At 48.2% G+C, this 17,242-nt stretch overlaps 3 protein-coding genes across 6 annotated transcripts in view; all 3 read left to right on the forward strand.

The window, feature by feature from the left end:
* The first annotated feature begins 153 nt into the window (after positions 1–153).
* EBI3 (Epstein-Barr virus induced 3) lies at positions 154–8,499 on the forward strand. Of its 2 annotated transcripts, none has more exons than XM_061601155.1 (7): positions 154–313; positions 1,363–1,568; positions 2,708–2,953; positions 4,546–4,660; positions 5,180–5,352; positions 7,120–7,283; positions 7,753–8,499. In XM_061601155.1, exons 2-7 carry the CDS (start codon positions 1,481–1,483, stop codon positions 7,903–7,905), a joined length of 939 nt encoding a protein of 312 aa, XP_061457139.1. In that variant the 5' UTR covers positions 154–313; positions 1,363–1,480; the 3' UTR covers positions 7,906–8,499. The 2 variants fall into 2 exon arrangements, with proteins under 2 accessions (XP_061457139.1, XP_061457140.1); XM_061601156.1 differs by having other exon boundaries at positions 1,420–1,568.
* A 1,470-nt stretch (positions 8,500–9,969) lies between these two features.
* YJU2 (YJU2 splicing factor homolog) lies at positions 9,970–16,327 on the forward strand. The gene is made up of 8 exons (XM_061601366.1): positions 9,970–10,063; positions 10,379–10,479; positions 11,153–11,297; positions 11,911–12,045; positions 13,370–13,551; positions 13,950–14,070; positions 14,801–14,963; positions 16,210–16,327. The coding sequence occupies exons 1-8, from the start codon at positions 10,040–10,042 to the stop codon at positions 16,317–16,319; spliced, it is 981 nt and encodes a 326-aa protein (XP_061457350.1). The 5' UTR covers positions 9,970–10,039; the 3' UTR covers positions 16,320–16,327.
* A 21-nt stretch (positions 16,328–16,348) lies between these two features.
* The window catches only part of SHD (Src homology 2 domain containing transforming protein D), a 42,477-nt gene continuing 41,583 nt past the window's right edge, over positions 16,349–17,242 (forward strand). For all 3 annotated transcript variants that reach the window (XM_061601362.1, XM_061601364.1, XM_061601365.1), the window contains exon 1: positions 16,349–16,421. The gene's annotated coding sequence lies outside the window, so the exon portion shown is untranslated. The remainder of the gene's footprint in view (positions 16,422–17,242) is intronic.

The following is a 17,242-nucleotide window of genomic DNA, read 5'->3' on the forward strand; positions in this document are numbered from 1 at the left end:
TGAATCAAATATCTCCCCCCATCTCCACCCCTTGCTAATTTAAATGGATATAGAAAGGGTTAAGAAACACACAGGCCTTGGGGGATGTTTCTTGAGGGCCTCTTTTGCCATTGCGGATATCCCCTCTCAGGAGTGTGACAAGGACAGGAAATCTGAGCCAGAAGGCTTGGCTGTGACAGCCCATCTTTGGGAACTGGCCCTTGTTATGGGAAAATGGTCTGTGGCTGAGACAAAGCTGCTGAGACAAAGCCACAGAAACATCCAGCTTCCCAAAGAGAGAGAACGGAAAGATCCTTCAATCCTCTGCTCCCAGGTAAGTGGGCTTTTAGGATTGCAGCTTTAGGACTGCTCTTGACTAGGGATGGGTGAGAATTTCGATTCAGTTTGCATTTCATGCAGAATTTATCAAATTTGCACTTTCTGAAACAATGAGAGAACTGAAACACAGCCATCCTTTGAAATTTTAGAATTTTGGGATGCAGTTTGCCAACTAAGCAATATTTATAAAAATGCATATATTATAGAATCATAGAATAGCAGAGTTGGAAGGGGTCTATATGGCCATCAAGTCCAACCCCCTGCTCAATGCAGGGATCCAAATCAAAAGCATTCCAGACAGGTGGCTGTCTAGGGGAAAGTGTGAATAAAACTAATTTATGAGTGAAAATAACCTGCAAAAAGGCCTGATGTGAAGAGAAATGGCTTACAAAAATGTGTACCTTTCTCAAAACTGCCTACAAAAATGTGTTTATTTGGAGAAATTTGCACTAAAACGGTGGAGAATTTTCATGAGGATTAGAAAAAAATCCCAGATTGCTGCAGGACTGTGGAGAGCTGAATTTAACATTAGAAAAGTGGGAAACTGAGAGAACCGAAATTGACAGGTCTTTCCATCCCTACTCTTCACATCTTTTTTTATTGAGCGCCAGTAGCCTCATGCCTGGCATTGCTCAGGAACTGGAAGAAAAATCTTAGAATCTAAAACAAATTAACCAACATTTTAAGAACAACAAAAAAGGCACTGCTATTATGAAATCAGTTTTGAAAAAGTTCCATCCGCCGCCTTGATTCAAAGTAGCAACCAGTTTGTATCCAGACACAGAGGAAAGCCTGCTTCTGCATCTCAGGAACCATCGTGCAGAATGCGGTTACGATAACGTCAGAGGTGTCCGAATGCAGAGCAGATAAAACATCTTTCCAAAACGTACAGGAGGCTCACCACGATTTGTGCTTGTGATGTCATCGAGGCAGTTAACGCACAATCACGCTTTCCGTACCACTTGTGCCTGTCAAATGACATGTCGCAGAATGCACTCGCGAAAGGGCACCCTTAATAATTAGCTTCCCTGTCCTGCATATCAGGTGTACGTTTGAAAACCTTGCATAGCAAGTCGTTTTTACCTAAGCTGCGTTTTGAAGACTCTTTCAAACAGAATCCTGAGCGACGACGTGAAGCCTCTTTCCTTAATGCGGAAGAACGATGCGGCGGATAGTACTGATGCTTGCCTTTGTCCTATCGCCCTGTTTCACTTCGTGCGAGGGTGCGTCTTGGCGCAGCAAAGAGGCAGGTGAGGCGGGAAGACAGGTGAGGGGAGGCCTACCACTCAACGGATAGGAGAGGGCCGGCAGCATTTTGGTTGCTTAGTTATTTGCTTCCCTGTTCCAAAGCCCAGGTGCAAGTTCCATGAGATCTAGCGCCTTGCTTCCGGTGGCAACGCTTGGCATATCATCCACAGCACACCTTTTTCAGCTTTTGCTGTCAGGGCCAGGTTAAGATTAGCGGGATCCCTAAAAGATATACTACTCCAGCTCAGGCCCTACAGCGCTTTGGGGTTTGGGTTGGACCAGGAGGGGAGGATGTTAAAGCTTCCTAGCCATCACAGGTCTTGCTGCCTTGTATCTGGAGAGTTTGGCCACAGCAGTCTATGCGCTGGTAACCTTGAGACTGGATCACTGCAATGCGCTCTATGTGGGGCTGCCCTTGGGCTGCTCTAGAAGCTCCAGCTGGTGCAGAAGGCAGCGGCTTGATTGGTCATGGGGGCAGACGCCAACAGCAGGTAACACCTTTGCTAAAATATCTGCACTGGCTCCCCATATGCCACTGAGCCAAGTGCGACACAAGTATATCTTGCAGCATATACAAAGTTCTGAACAACTTGGGTCCAGGATACTTTAACAACCGCCTGAGCCCTTATATATCCCAGCCCAATCCTTGAGATCACCCAGAGGAGTGTGGGTAGTTGTTCCCTGTATCACAGAGGCCCAACTGGCCTCAACCAGAACTCCAGCAGAGGTTCAGCAGGCACCCTCGCTTTTGATGTTCTGTCACCTCTTGAAGATGCCAGACAGGCTTATGCAGTTTAAAATGTCTCCTGAGCTGCCAGTTATTTCAGTATTGCTTTGAAAGGTTGTTATGTTGCTCTTCACTGCCCTGATATTTTGCAAGAGGGCAGGATAATAAATAATTTAATAAACTGCTTGATCAATCAGTCAGAATGCCAAGAGAATGTTAGACAAAGGAGAGTCAGGTTCAGATCCAGATGACCTTCGACTCAGCCCATCTAACCTCTCAGGGCTGTTGTGAGAAGAAAATAGGAGCTTTCCCCTGTGAGCTCTGGAAGTGCCAAATTTAAATACATCTCTTTCCCTGACACAATGGCATACAAATGTCCATGGGTTGTATATTTGGTGTTTTCCACTTTCACAGCAGGCCTAATACACCAGCAGTACGCCAGCCATGGGGCTTCTGAAGTGCTCTTGCGTTGCCCTGTCCCTGAGGGCAGTTCCACGGTGGAATGGAAAGTGAACGGCACGTCGCGGGGCATTTTGGCGGCGGCGAGAGATGAGGGAAGCCTTGCTTTGCAGAACGCCAGCCTGCTTCAGGAAGGAGAATATAGTTGCTATGAACTCCTCACTGGGAAGTTGCTGCGGAGAATTCAGCTGAAGCTGGGCTGTGAGTAGGGATCTCTCCGTTTCTCCCTTTTCTGATGTTAAATTCAGTTCTCTACATTTTTTCAACAATCTGCGATTTTATTTGAAATCCTCAGGAAAATTTTCCACCATTTCAGTGCAAATTTCTCCAAATAAACCAATTTTTGTAGGCGGTTTTGACAGAGGTACCCATTTTTGCAAGCCGTTTCTTATCATTTCATGCCTTTTTGCCTGTCATTTTTACTCATGTATTCAGTTTGATGCACACTTGTTCAGTTGGTGAACTGCATCCCAAAATTCTAATAAATGCGAATTTCGAAAGATGGCTGTGTTTCGGTTCTGATATGGTTTCAGAAATTGCGAACTTGATAGATTCTGCTTGAAATGTGAACTGAATCGAAATCCTCACCCATCCCTAGATGCGAGTATAAAAAGACACTGCCCACATTCTTCATCTGCATGTCTGCAGTTCTTGTTGTTCTTTGGTCTTTCTCTATTTGGTTGTTTCTGCACTACAGCCTAACTGAGAGACTGCAGCTCTTAAAACGAGGAACAAAATATTGGAATTCAGTATATAGTGCAGCGAAGGGTAGACATAAATAGTGTAGTAAGATGGCTGAAAGGATAAAGAAGCTTAAGGGTTATTACTACTGGGAAATAAAGTCATTCTGACCACAGGTATGCATGTGGCTGTTGTAGAGCCGTGAGGCTTGCACTCACAGGCATGATCTCTGACTAACTAGAAAGGAAAAGGGAGGAAGGAAGTAAAGCCTGAGAAAAAACCAACAAGTGGTTACTAAAGAAGGAATCAGCAACGGAAGAATAAATTGGGTTTCTGTCTATTCCGCCTTGGTTTAGGTTACTTTTGACAAGCATTGGTGCTTTTCTCCCAACAGCAACAAAATCTCAGTTTTAGCAGAGGGCTTTCAAACATCCTGATAGTGCTCTTTGAACCTCTGAAACTGTTTGAAAGCCGGTTTGCAAACAACCCCCTGCCAGGCTTTGAAGCTATTTTGAATGTGATTTCCCCCTAATCTATGCATTTTGGTAAACGCTGTTTGGTTGAAGAACTGCATTGCAAAAATCAGAGAGGTGCAGATTTCAAAGGGTGGCCTCGTTTCGGTTCTGTTACTGTTTTGGAAAGTGCACATTTGAGAGATTTGCCTTTAAATGCGAACCAAATCAAATTTCTACCTGGAAGTATCGAACTGAGAGATGGAAGACCGTGACAATTCTAGGAAAGATGTAAAAAGGCAGGTGGGAGACTCTGGGACAGTTTTGGAAATGAGGGACTGATGAATGGTACAACAGTGGGACCAATGACCTTGGGAGGTGGCTGGCTCTCCAACATCGGAGCCATTCAAGTGGCAGCTGGACAGCCACCTATCAGGGATGCTTTAAGCTGGATTCCTGCACTGAGCAGGGGGATGGACTAGATGGCCTTATAGGCCCCTTTCCACTCTAGAATTCTATGAATGCGTGGGTGGGCGCAAACACACAAAAGTGGCTGTTTCCCCCGCCTAAGCGATCTGTTCATAAAGGTGAGGGGAAACAGCAGCAGCCAAACTGGGGGTCCGTGAGCCTTCTTCACCTCGTTCTACTCCTTTGCTGCAGACCCACCTGGGAAGCCTTCAGTCTGGTGCCGCTCTACCACCTATGCAGCCATCAATTGCACCTGGAGATTGAAGACCAAGACACACCTGGTCACTTCTTTCTTCTCCACCTACAGGTAAAAGCAGGGGAGTGTAAGGAGAAACTCTTCCCCGACGGTGTCGTAGTTCCATAGTTTGTAGCCGCACACCTGTTGCCATCATCATAATCTGTTAAGAAGAATCCTGCTGAATCAGGCCAAAGGGGGCCTATGAATAGCACTCAGCACCCTTCACAAATTACATTTCCCAGGATTCTTGGGGTGAGGGGAAGCCATGACTGTTTAAAGGGCTTTGATGTTGCTTTAAATGTATAGTGCAGATGAGGTCTTAGCCAGAAGGATGCTTGAGGGATTCTGTTGCTGTGAATTCTGATGTGTACTGACCTGGGAATTATAGCTCTGTCAGGTGAATGGGTGTCTCCTGACAACTCTCAACACCCACAACAAACTACTGTTCCTAGGATTCTTGGGAGGGAGAGCCATGAGTGTTTAAAGGGGTTTGATGTTGCTTTAAATGTACAGTGCAGAGGGCCCCTGAGTTTCTTTGGTGAGCAGGCAGGGAACCCAATGTTAAACTTTGGCCTCTTTGCAAATCAGGCTTGGTCTGAGTGGAGAGGTTCAGGAATGCATCCAACCTACCACCGGGGCTAGCAGCTGTTCCATTGACAACGTGCAGATGTTCCCTGTCAATCCCTACATCCTGAACATAACAGCGTCGAATCCTCTGGGGACAGTGACCAGCCTCTTCTCCTTTTTCCAGAACGAGATCCGTGAGTTTTCATAGAAATGTCTTAAATAAACAGCAAAGGCAAAAATGAAACAAAATTTAAAAAACCCCTAGGGGTATGTCTACATTCAAGCAGAGACAATTAACAACTGAACAGATTACCCAAATGAATGTGACACATAAAACTCAGCTGCAAAAATACCGTGAAAATCCATAAGCCAAGTAACCAGCTAGACATCAGGAAGTGAAATATTTGACAATTAAAAATCAAATACCTAGTAAAAATTCAACCTTTTTTTAAATAACGTGATAGAGAATTAGGCAAAAGGAAATCAGCTCGTTCTTCCCAACCATCATACATCATTCAGTCGCACCATTAAACAAAGCAATCCTATTAAATTCCCAGACCCCTATATAGCAGTAAGTGCAAGAAGCAATCAGTGAGAGTCAGTGCTGGTGTAATGGTTAGAGTGTCAGACTGGGACCTGAGAGGCCAGGGTTCAAATCCCCGCTCAGCCATGAAGCTCACTGGGTGACCTTGGGGACCCGTCATTGCCTCTCTCTCCCTCTCTCCCTCTCTCTCTCTCAGCCTAACCTACCTTACAGGGGTGTTGTGAGGATAAAATTGGGAGAGGGGCAACCACGTTTGTATGCTGCCTTGAGCTCCGTGGACGAAAGCTGGGATAGAAATGTCATAATAAATAAGCTTTAACTACAGCATTGAAACTGTGTTGAACAGAATCACAGTTTCATCATTCCCTCTATTTCCAGTAGGCAGACAGTATGTGGCAATGTTTATATAGCCAGAACGGCACCCGCCACACAACCAGCCACACAATGGGGAAGGGGCCATGTAGCTCAGAGGTAGGGCTGGGAGAGACTCCTGCCTGAAGCCGTGGAGAAGCAGCTGCCAGACAGTGCAGACAGTTCTGAGCTAGGTGGGCCAATGGGTCTGACTCTGTATAAAGAAGCTTTTGATGTGCTGTTTAAGCCAGTCCGTGATTCAAAACCTTGAGGACTAGAATCTTAGCTCAGTGGCAAAGCATCTTGCTTTGTGCACAGAAGGTCCCAGGGTCAATCTTTGGCATCTCCGGGCAGGGCTGGGAGGGACTCCCTGCGTAAAACCCTGGAGAGCTGCTGCTGGTCAGTGTCAACAATCTTGAACTAAATGGACCAGTGGTCTGACTCTGCAGAAGCCAGATCCCCATGTTCCTAATCGGCAGGTTTGCAGGGACCCCAGAAGTACAAAAACCCTTTCTGAGAAAAACTTTGAAAGGTGGCCATTGGTGCTGGTGGGGCGGAAGGCAGGAGCCCAACAGGAGAGCCAATGAAAGGCAGAGCCAACAAATTTTAGTTTTGCCCCAGTCTTCCTTCAGCCTCTTGAGTTCTACAAGGGGCAACACTGATACTGAGGAGGGGGGAGCCGGCAGGCAGGGCCACCCCCTGGACTGGCTGTAAGTAAGAACAGGCAGGTAGATGGGGGCTGGCTGAGGGCAGGCGGATGTTGGCGGGTCAGCATTCCACTTGCCCTAATGGGCCAGCCACCGTTGAGATCTAACCACCCAATGAGCACTGAGCATGGTCAGTGGCCACACAACACTGACATCGTGGATGGGAGAATGGAACTGAGTGTCTGAAGCCTCACCCCACTGCAACCTTTTGTTGCAGTGTCCCACTGGCCTCTTGCGGCTAGGCCAGTCTACCCCCATGTTTCTTACCCCACATATTTCTTACCTGATGCGTACGGTCAAGCTCTTTTCAGTCGCTTCCTTCTTAGGCACACTTCTCTCCACTCTGGCTTTTGTTGTAGTCAAGCCTGACCCCCCAGAAGACGTGAAGGTCTCCCCGATCCCTGGCGAGAGGAAGAAGCTGCTCTTGGAGTGGAAACCTCCCAGTTCCTGGCAATTCCCAGAATATTTTCCCCTCAAGTACTTGATCCGTTACTCGAGGGACGGGACTGATAGCAGCAAAACGGTGAGCGAGCGCAATATTAACAAACGGGAGGGTTGTTGCCTTAGATAGAACAATGTTGCTCAACCTCTTTTGTGTCACTGGGTTGTGCTTTTTTTGGGGGGGGTGACATCAAAAAGGTCTCCCCTTAATGCTTTGGTACACAGTAGGGGTGCAGGAGAAATTCCATTCAGATTGCATTTCGAGCCGAATCAATCAAATCCGCACTTTCCGAAACAACAGGAGGACTGAAATGCAGCCATCGCTCAAGATGCTCAAGGCATCCCCTTTCTTGCATTCTCCACGGAGGTCAATTAGGCAGAGATATAACAGCTCACCAAAGTCAAGCATCATCATGGTTGGGGGGGGGGATTTGAACATGGGTCTCCCCACTTCCAGCCTGTAGCCACCAAGAAGACACTCCAGCTTGCTTTTTCTCTTAAGTGGCAAGCTGAGAAAAATGTATATGATTATGGTCTTTTGTCTCTTTCAGACCAGACCCTTGGAGCAAACATCTTTTGTCTGGACTGGGGTCCGTCCTGGAGTAACGTACCACGTCCAAGTGGCCGCAAAGGACTTTCTCGATAATGGCAAATATAGTGACTGGAGTTCTAAAGCATCTGGGGCAGCCTGGATGCCGGAGTGATGGGCTTTGAGAGCATCTCGAAGACTGATGGCGATGGGGCTTTAATATCTGCCCCACCCCTGTTTCCCAGTTATGGCCAAGGGCTCTTCGTCTTCTGTGACTCTGTTTGTGTGGAGTTCACACACAGAGCTGTGAGCTGTGAAAATCTAAGTCTGCGTTTACACACCATACTGTTAAAGCACATTCAGAGCATATTTCCTTCCAAACAATCCTGGGAACTGTAGTTTTGTGAAGGGTGCTGGGAGTGGTAGCTCTGTAGGATTTTGGTGTGTGTGTGTGTGCATGCTTTGAACGTGCTTTAAAGGTGTGGTGTGTAGCCCTGTTTCCAAGGGGAAATTTCAGCTTCTTCTCATTCTCCCTTCCTTTTTGTTTTTGTTTTCATTTAAATCATGTTTCTATACCCTGTGGTGGCCTGGATAGGTTTTCTTTATGCATCAGTAGTGTCTGTGAAACTTTTTTTTCCAATTTTCAGCCAGCTGATATCCCATTACCGAATGCGGAACTGCAAAATGACATCATACATTATAGGATAACAGAGCAAGTTGTGTGATATCTGCCTTGAAAAGAGGAAATAAATAAATAAAATTACTACAACTGCTTTGAATCAAATTTTCCTTTCAGGCTTGGCAAGCGCTTTGCAGATCACTTGTGGGTTTGCTTCCTGTATTTTATTTATTTTTATCTATTATTACATTTCTTTCCTGCAAGGAGCTCACGGTGGTGTACATGGGTCTCCTCTCTCCATTTGATCCTCACAACAGTCCTGTGAGGCAGATTATTTATTTATTTATTTATTTATTTATTTATTAAATTTATATACCGCCCGACTAGCAATAGCTCTCTGGGCGGTGAACATAAAACAGCATAAAATACAATAAATAACAAAACAATACTAAAATACAAGCAACAATCCAACACAATAAACATTTTTAAAATTAAATCAGTGTAATTTAAAATGCTTCAGAGAATAGGAAGGTTTTGACCTGGCGCCGAAAGGAGAGCAGAGTCGGCGCCAGGCGTACTTCCTCAGGGAGACTGTTCCATAGTTCGGGGGCCACCACTGAGAAGGCCCTAGATCTTGTCATCACCCTCCGGGCCTCCCTGTGAGTTGGAACCCGGAGGAGGGCCTTCGTAGCAGAACGTAGTGCACGGGCCGGTTCATATCGGAAGAGGCGTTCCGCAAGGTATCGTGGTCCCGCACCGTATAAGGCTTTATAGGTTAATACCAACACTTTGAATCTAGCCCGGAAACATATTGGCAACCAGTGCAAGCTGAAGAGACTGTGACTGGCCCAAGGTCCCCCAGTGAGCGTCCTGGCTGAGCGGGGTTTTGTGCTCTGGTCTCCCTGGCCCCAGTCTGACACTCTAGTCTAACCACTAGACCACAACTGGCTCTATCTACAGTTTAATGCTTATTTCGAGGGTAGAATCAGCTTGACAAACCACACATTGGCTGAGAACACAAATGTGGGAGGCAGGAGGGAGCCAGTGTGTGGCTGCCTTGTACTGATGTACCCTTGGTCCATCTAGCTCAGTATTGTTTACACTGACTGACAGCATCAGGGTTTCAGGCAGGAGTTTCTCCCAGCCTTACTTGGAGATGCTGGGGATTGAACCTGGGACCTAGATGCTCTACCACGCTGTGCTACAGCTCAGGGTATGCTCTGTGTATGATCAGGGGCACTGCTTCTTCGGATTCTATTCTGCTTGAAATACTTCTTTTTCATTTGAACTCTGTATGTACTCAGAGGCATATATAGCTTTACTTATAGGGCTGTATCCAACTTAATCAGAATAGACCCACTGAAATTAATGGGCCTAAATTAGGCATACTCATTAATTTCATACTTAGCATTTAGTTGGATTACAACCCAACCACGCCTTTCTTAGGCAGAAACCTCATCGCGCCGGAACTAAACGCACGGGGTCTGGTTGCACCGACGGACTACATTAAAGGAAGGACACGCACGCAAGGTCACTCTAGGAAAGCTATTTGTGGTTGGAAGCGGGGTAGCCAATAGAAGCGCGATCCAAGCTCTCGGCAGCCAATGGGAGAGGAGGGGGCGGGGCGGGGCAGAGCTGCACGTCGCAGAAGTGTTTTGGAGCAGGCCGCGAGCGTTGGAGAAGGGGCAAAATGTCGGAGAGGAAAGTGTTAAATGTTAGTGAAATGAAATTGAAAAGGGGGAGCTGGAGGTGCAAAAAGTGGAGCCCGCTCCGCTGTGGTGTTAGTTATGGTGGGGCAAGTGGCCTACCTCCTAGGGTCGTTGTGAGGATGGGGGAGTGGGGTGGGGGTGGGAGCCAGCTTTTCTGGGAAAGTGATGGAAATGCAAATAAGTAAGTACATAAAACAAAGGTTGTAATTGAGGGTTAGTGTGTGGGCTTTTCTTCTTTGGGGGGTTGGCCTTCGAGGTTGACGCAGGGCACCTGCGAACAGTCTGCTCTTTCGACTGACCCGCTTTGCCTCCCGTCCTAGAAATACTACCCTCCGGACTTCGATCCGTCGAAGATCCCCAAACTTCAGCTTCCTCGGGACAGGCAGTATGTGGTCCGGCTGATGGCACCTTTCAACATGAGGTGAGAGAAGGGGCGCTCTGTCTGGTGGCTGCGTTAGACGCATTTTGCAGGAAGCTGCCTCACACTGCTTTTCTCGGAGACTCAAGGGCCGTATTCAACGTTCATCATATTCAGAGCAGACCCATTGAAATTAAGAACATGACTGACAGGTCTCTTGATTTCAATGGGTCTCCTCTCAGTACATCTCAGTCTGATACAACCAGGGCAGTTTGTGGTAAATGCAATGGTGCAATGTCTTGAGCAGCGACTGAGGAAACGGGGGCGAAATCTATTTCTTGTTAAACTCAGGCCTCATCTATGCAATATATCTAAAGCAATGTGATGCCAGTTTAAACATCCTGGGAACTGTAGTTTGTTAAGGATGGTGTAAGGAGACTCTATTCCGCTCACAGAGCTACAATTCCCAGAGTTCTGTAGCTCTGTGAGGGGAATAGGGGTCTCTTAACAGCACCTTCAACAAACCACAAATCCCAGGATTCTTTGGGGGGAAGCCTTGAATGTTAAAAGTGGCATGGTACTGCTTTAAATGCATAATGCAGATGGGGCCTAATTCTCTTACGACTTTGTTATTTTTTTATGCGTATTGGGAGAGATGGGGCTGACCGTTCGAAACGGCCCTGGTGTGGGACTTTAGGCCGTGTCGATGCAGGTAGTAACAATTTTAATTTTATAGGTGCAAGACTTGTGGTGAGTACATCTACAAAGGAAAGAAATTCAATGCCCGGAAGGAGACGGTCCAGAATGAATCCTACCTGGGGCTTCCCGTCTTCCGGTTTTACATCAAATGCACCCGCTGCCTTGCGGAAATCACCTTCAAGGTATGGGCTCTTTTCGTCACTTCCTTTCCCCAGTGCAGCCGAAAAACCAATAGTCAAAAGTGCTATTGCGTGCAGCAGCAGCAAATTGGAAACAGCAGTCAGTAGAATAACAGAGAAATGGTGAAATAAAACTTAACATGCAAAATGGCTTTGGAACGGACTTTAACAGACAAGCTCACCCCCTACATTGTTAGAGGTTGGCCGATTGGGACAAATATCTGACCGGTCGATTGGCTGGCATCTCGACTCCAAAGTAGGGGTCTATCCTACCAGACAACATTTGGCTTGCTTGCTTGCTTGTTTGTTTAAGAAGGCGGTCAATTGCCTATCTGCAGATATTGTTTTTTTTTTAATTCACAAATATGATTTCAGTACTCTTAACGAAAGGACTGTAGTGTTCTTCTGACTTGCGCTTTTGTGTTTTGTTCTGTTTTCAACTTGTATGCCGCTTCGATGGCTTTGTGCTGGGACGCGATCTATAAATCCGTTAAAACAAATCCGCCCATCCACTCCTGCGAGCGTACCGATCATTTGGTGCCCATTTCAGTAGAACGTCTTCATTTATACATGGCACACTGAAATAGTTCCCTCTTGTTTCCCGTGTCTCCATCAGACAGACCCCGAGAACACAGATTATGCCATGGAGCACGGCGCCACTCGGAACTTCCAGGCCGAGAAGCTGCTGGAGGAAGAGGAGAAGCGCCTTCAAAAAGAGAGAGAGGATGAAGAGCTGAACAACCCAATGAAGGTATTTCCTCTGCACTCCTTCCCCTGGGACCGAAGCCTCCCCTTTTGATTGTCGCTCATGTTTCTAGACCTCATAGAGATTTGGGGTGGGCAGCAATAATCAGGACTGAGGCACTGAGTTTCCTGGGAATGTTATTGGCCCAGCTTCCTTCCTTTAAAAAACAAAACTTCTAATCCATCAGGATTTAGGATAGACTTGCAAGTACGTGTGTGCATTGTCTGGTGAAATTCTAGAACAGGGATGGTAAGGCTGTGGCTCTTCACACGTTGGACAACAACTCCTGTCCTCCCTGACTACTGTCTGTGCCAGCTAGGAACATCTGGAGGGCACCACATTGGCTGTCCCTGGCCAAGGAGCTGTTTGTGTGCTAGGTGAAAAAGAAACAAACAGGGCGACAGCAGACCAAATCCCTTGCAGCCCCCCCTCCCAGATCAGGAGTGAGGAACCATTTTTCTACCTAAGGGCCGCATTCCTTTCTGGGCAACCTCCTGGGGGCCAAATTCCAGGGCTGGTCAGGGCTAGAGGCAAAACTGGGCGGAGCAACAAAGTTAAAATTTACCTTTGTCCAGTGGGCTAGTTTCTGCGCGTACTCTCACACAACCCTCTTGATCCTCTCCATCCTGCCAAGCAGGAGACATTTTCAAAGTTCATTTCCAGCCAGTCAGAAACGCTTCAAGGAGTGTGTGAAGCAAGGCCAGTGAGGGGCGTGACCTGGGGCGGGAGTGGTATGGGGAAAGTCCTGAGGGCCAGCCAGCCAGGTTTAGAGGGCTGAATTTGGCCCTCGGGCTTGGGGTTCCCCACCCCTGTCCAAGATCATTGAACATTAGAGCTGGAAAGGACTCTGCAGATCACCTAGCCCAAGGAGCCCGTGACCTCTCAGATGTTGCCAGGCCACACCTCCCTTTATCCCTGACCGTTGGCCACGGTGGCTGGGGGCCGACGGGAGTTAAGAGCCAACAACGTCTGCAGGGCCACCGTTTCCCCGGCCCTGATCTAGTCCAACCCTCTGCTCTGTGTGGGACCGGCAGTTCAGAAGGCAACTGCAACATCCCCATCCAGCCTCTGCTTAAATCACTGCCGCCGGCCTGGCTGTCCCAGCCTCCATGAAGCAATTTTCTCCGTCCTTGCTGTTTCTGCAGATCAGGCCCTCGCCCCGCCCCTCTGCGGCAACAGAGAGCAGGGCTACAGGCCACAAAGAACTGCAGAGGCAAAGCTGACGGGCCTGGCTTGCAAAGGAGCCGACGGCCTCTCGCTTTGCTTCCTTGACCTTTCTGGCCCCTTGGACCCCAACACAGGCTTTTCCTGGCCTTTTTGCCCTCTCCAGGTTTTGGAGAACAGGACCAAAGACTCCAAGCTCGAGATGGAAGTCCTGGAGAACCTGCAGGAGCTGAAGGAGCTGAACCAGCGCCAGGCCCACGTGGACTTCGAGTCCATGCTGCAGCAATACCAAGCCTACGAGGAGCAGCAGAGGCAGCGGGAGCTGGAGGAGGACGAGCGGGAGACCAAGTGAGAGCCGGGGACCTCGGCCCGCGGGGGTGGGTGTTTTGGCACCGATCTGGGGAAGGGCCGCAGCTCAGCAGCAAGGCACCTGCTTTGCTCGCAGAAGGTCCCAGGAGCATCCTCCAATGACATCTTCAAGTAGGGCCAGGAATGTCCCCCGCCTGGAAACCTTGGAGAGTCTCTGCCAGATGGTGTAGGGCAGGGGATGTGGCGCCTTGCTGAGGTTCTTGGACTCCTGTCTCCTATTAGCCCCGGCCAGTGTGGCCAACGATATCTGCGGGGGTCCAACTTTAGCGTGTAGGCAGTACTGAGCCAGACGAACCAACGATCTGCATCTTTGTAAGGCCACTTGCTGTATTCCTGTGTTTGGCTCCTTATAAGTCCCTCTCTCTCTCTCGTGCCAGAGCTATGCTAGACCAAGCCCAGAGCAGGAAGTTGCTGCAAGACTCCGATTCAGATGAGGACTCTCCTCCTGGTCCTGCTAAGTCATTTGCAAAAGCAAAGCCTACAGACATCCTGCGAGAGGTATGCGAGGCGGCCCAGAGCGTGCAACCAAAGAGACTGGCGGCGGCAATGGCAGTTATTATCATTTATGAATCTCTTACCATGAGGTGCCCCAAAGCAGTGTACAATTTGGTTTGTTAGTTAAATTTGTTTGTCCCACTTTTTTTCCTCCAAGGACCTCAGAGTAGCATGCATGGTCCCCCCACTCTCGATTTTATCCTCACTACAACCTTGTGAGGTAGGTTAGGTTGAGAGGCAGTGACCGACCCCCAAAGTCACCTAGCAAACTTCATGGCTGAGTGGGGATGTGAACCCTGATCTCACAGATCCTAGTCCGACACTTTAACCACTACACCACATACATAAAACAGTTACCCATTCAGTAATTTTCAGGGGATAAAAAAATGAAGACTGTATAGTAAAAAAAAGAAAAGAGATATGATTTACCTTATAAACTGTGTAATTCAGATTATTCAGTGCAAAGAATGTATATAACTGTATGATGCCCAAGAAATATAAGGTAAACCGCCGGTGGTAGTATTTATAATTTTTTTTTACTTTGATACTTTAATTTTTGTTTTGGTTTTCTTTTTCTGTTTGTATATATTTTTTAAGAAAGGGGGGGAAATCAGATTTTAAAATAAACGCTCGTTGCAGAGTCAAGGCTGCGACTCTTGGAGCAGATAACTTTTTAATCCCGAGCTTGTTAACACGAAATCTTTTTGTGCTTCTTTCTGTGGCCTCATCTCAGGACTCGGAGCCGCAAGCAAAGAAGATGAAGGTGGAAAGCTGGGAGAGGAGCATCGGGAAACTCTCCAACAAGGCCAAACTCTCTGGGCTGGTGACTGCCAAGAGAAAGCCGGATTTGAGCGTGGCAAACGGGATGGACAGTTGGAACATGCCGCCGGGCCCAGGTGATGGAGAGGGTGAAGGGGGTAGAGACTAGACCGTTGCACACCATGGAAAAGGTTTCAGAGTTACCAGTGCCCATACAAAAATAGCTGTGTTGGCCCTAATACCACCACCAAAACCCAAAGTTGGCCAGTTCCTTTAGCAGGCCAGCCAAAATGTCACAAAAGAGCGTGCAAGGTTTTGAGTTCTCCAGAACTCATGTCATCGAGCTAGAACGGGTGGAGAACCTTTTGCTGTCCAGACAAAAGAAGGCCCTGCTTCACACAGAAGCTCCCGCGTGAGGCAGTGATGGCCACCAGCTTGGGTGGCTTTAAAAGAGGATTAGACAAATTCATGGAGGATCAGGCTATCTGTGGCTACTAGCCATGATGGCTATGCTCTGTCTCCACTGTCAGAGGCTGTCTGCTTTTGAATCCCAGTTGCTGGAAACGGCAGGAGGGGAGAATTGGTGTTGCACTCAGATCCTGCTTGGTGGCTTCCCATAATAGGCACCTGGTTGGCCATTGTGAGAACAAGATGCTGAACTAGATGGGCCACTGGCCTGATCCAGCAGGCTCTTATGTTCTGGTGCATTGGAGTAGCCCACGGGGCATGGCAGTTTAGGTGTTTCAGCACCATGGATAGCTCCCGGTGAGAACATTACTCCAGTACTGGAGTAGATGGGCCGTTGGCCTGATCTTGCTACAGGGTTCTTCCTATGTTCTACATCCATTGTCAGAGGCAGCATGCTTTTGAATACGGTTCCTGGAAACCGCAAGAGGGGAGAGTTGCTGTTGCGCTCAGGACTTGCTTGCGAGCTTCCCAGAGGAGGCATCTGGTTGGCCACTGTGAGGACAGGAGGCTGGACTAGGTGGGCCACTGGCCTGATCCAGCAGAACTCTTTCTATGTTGCTGAACTACAACTCCCATAATCCCTGGCTGTGGTTTTCATTGTATTTTGATTGCTTGTCTTCTTTCTGATATATGTCACGTTGCATTCTACAGAATTCAAACTGTAATAAAATAAATACAATATAAGAAACAAGAGAGACAATTCAAGCACCGTTAAGAATCAGTATGAATTTTTGATGCAATGGGTGTGCCATCTCCAGCCATAAATCCGTAGGCGTGCTGCGGACTGCCTGAGTGACGCTCACAGACCACTATGGCCCAGTAGCCACAATTTGGGAACCCCTGGCGTAGATGTTGCTTTGTGGCTCCCACTGTCCAACTTGCACAAATCTTTACTTTGGGTTTTGCTGTTCCTAGGTGCCGGGAGTGCAGACAAGACCTCTCTGGCTTCCGGCTCGAAGGCGGGCGCCTCTTCCCTCAGCCTCCTGGGAGCATATTCTGACAGCGAGGACAGTAAAAGTGACTGACCACCCCTGGTTGAGGGAGTGAGTAGCCTGCGGCTGCAATCTTCCACTGGTACTTTCTCGGTAAATGACCACTACCGTGGATGCCGCGGGTCCCTCAGCAAGGTGAGCCTCGAGCAGCCCATCCACCCAGACACCAAACCATCTGTAGACAGAATGGCCGATTTCTCTCCGTGGAACCCTCCCACTGGAAAAATAGCCCTTGAGATGCGGCTGTTCCTCAAGGAGCCTGGCCCATCCATCAAGGATTCATTTCTGCCACCTCACCGTCGGTTAAGATGACACCGGCAAACCGTTACGGTGAGGCAGGCAGCCTCCGCCTGGGTTGCCGTGGCAGTTTTCTGCGGGGAAACCGAAGCTTGGTTGGTTGTCGAGCCATCTCTCCTGAAGCCCTAGACCAGGCCTCTGGTTGATAAGAAGTTCCCTCTCTGGTCCCCTCCTTCCCAGACCACCCCAGCGCAGCTGAGTGACTCTTAAGCCCAATGCCCAGCTACATGGGAAAGACGGATAAGTAAGGACTGTGTCTTTCTTCACCTAGATGAAGGTTCTCCAAGCTGACACTCTTCCCTGGATATGTCCTAACCCGAAGCTTAGCAAATTGTGCAGTGCCATTGTCCACCTTCCTCCGTCGTTTTTGGATTCAACGACAACCAAAAAACCCCCACAAGGACAGCTCATCTTCTTCCCCACAAACTCCCAAATCTGCATGTTGTTTTGATAAGGACCTTGAAGGGGCGGGCGGGCAAGGGATGACCGTATTCGCTCATGGTAATTGGTTTGTGTGGGGATGTGAGGTTAAGCATGCAGTTGTCTCTTGCATTCTTACTTTCTATTTGCTTGGGGGCATGAGTCGATGTAGATTGGGACTGTGTGGAGGGGTGGAAAAGGATTAAATAATCTCTCTTCCCCCCCCCCCCGGAGTGGGC

The sequence above is a fragment of the Rhineura floridana genome, chromosome 18 (genome assembly GCF_030035675.1).
Source record: "Rhineura floridana isolate rRhiFlo1 chromosome 18, rRhiFlo1.hap2, whole genome shotgun sequence".
Lineage (NCBI taxonomy): Eukaryota > Metazoa > Chordata > Lepidosauria > Squamata > Rhineuridae > Rhineura > Rhineura floridana.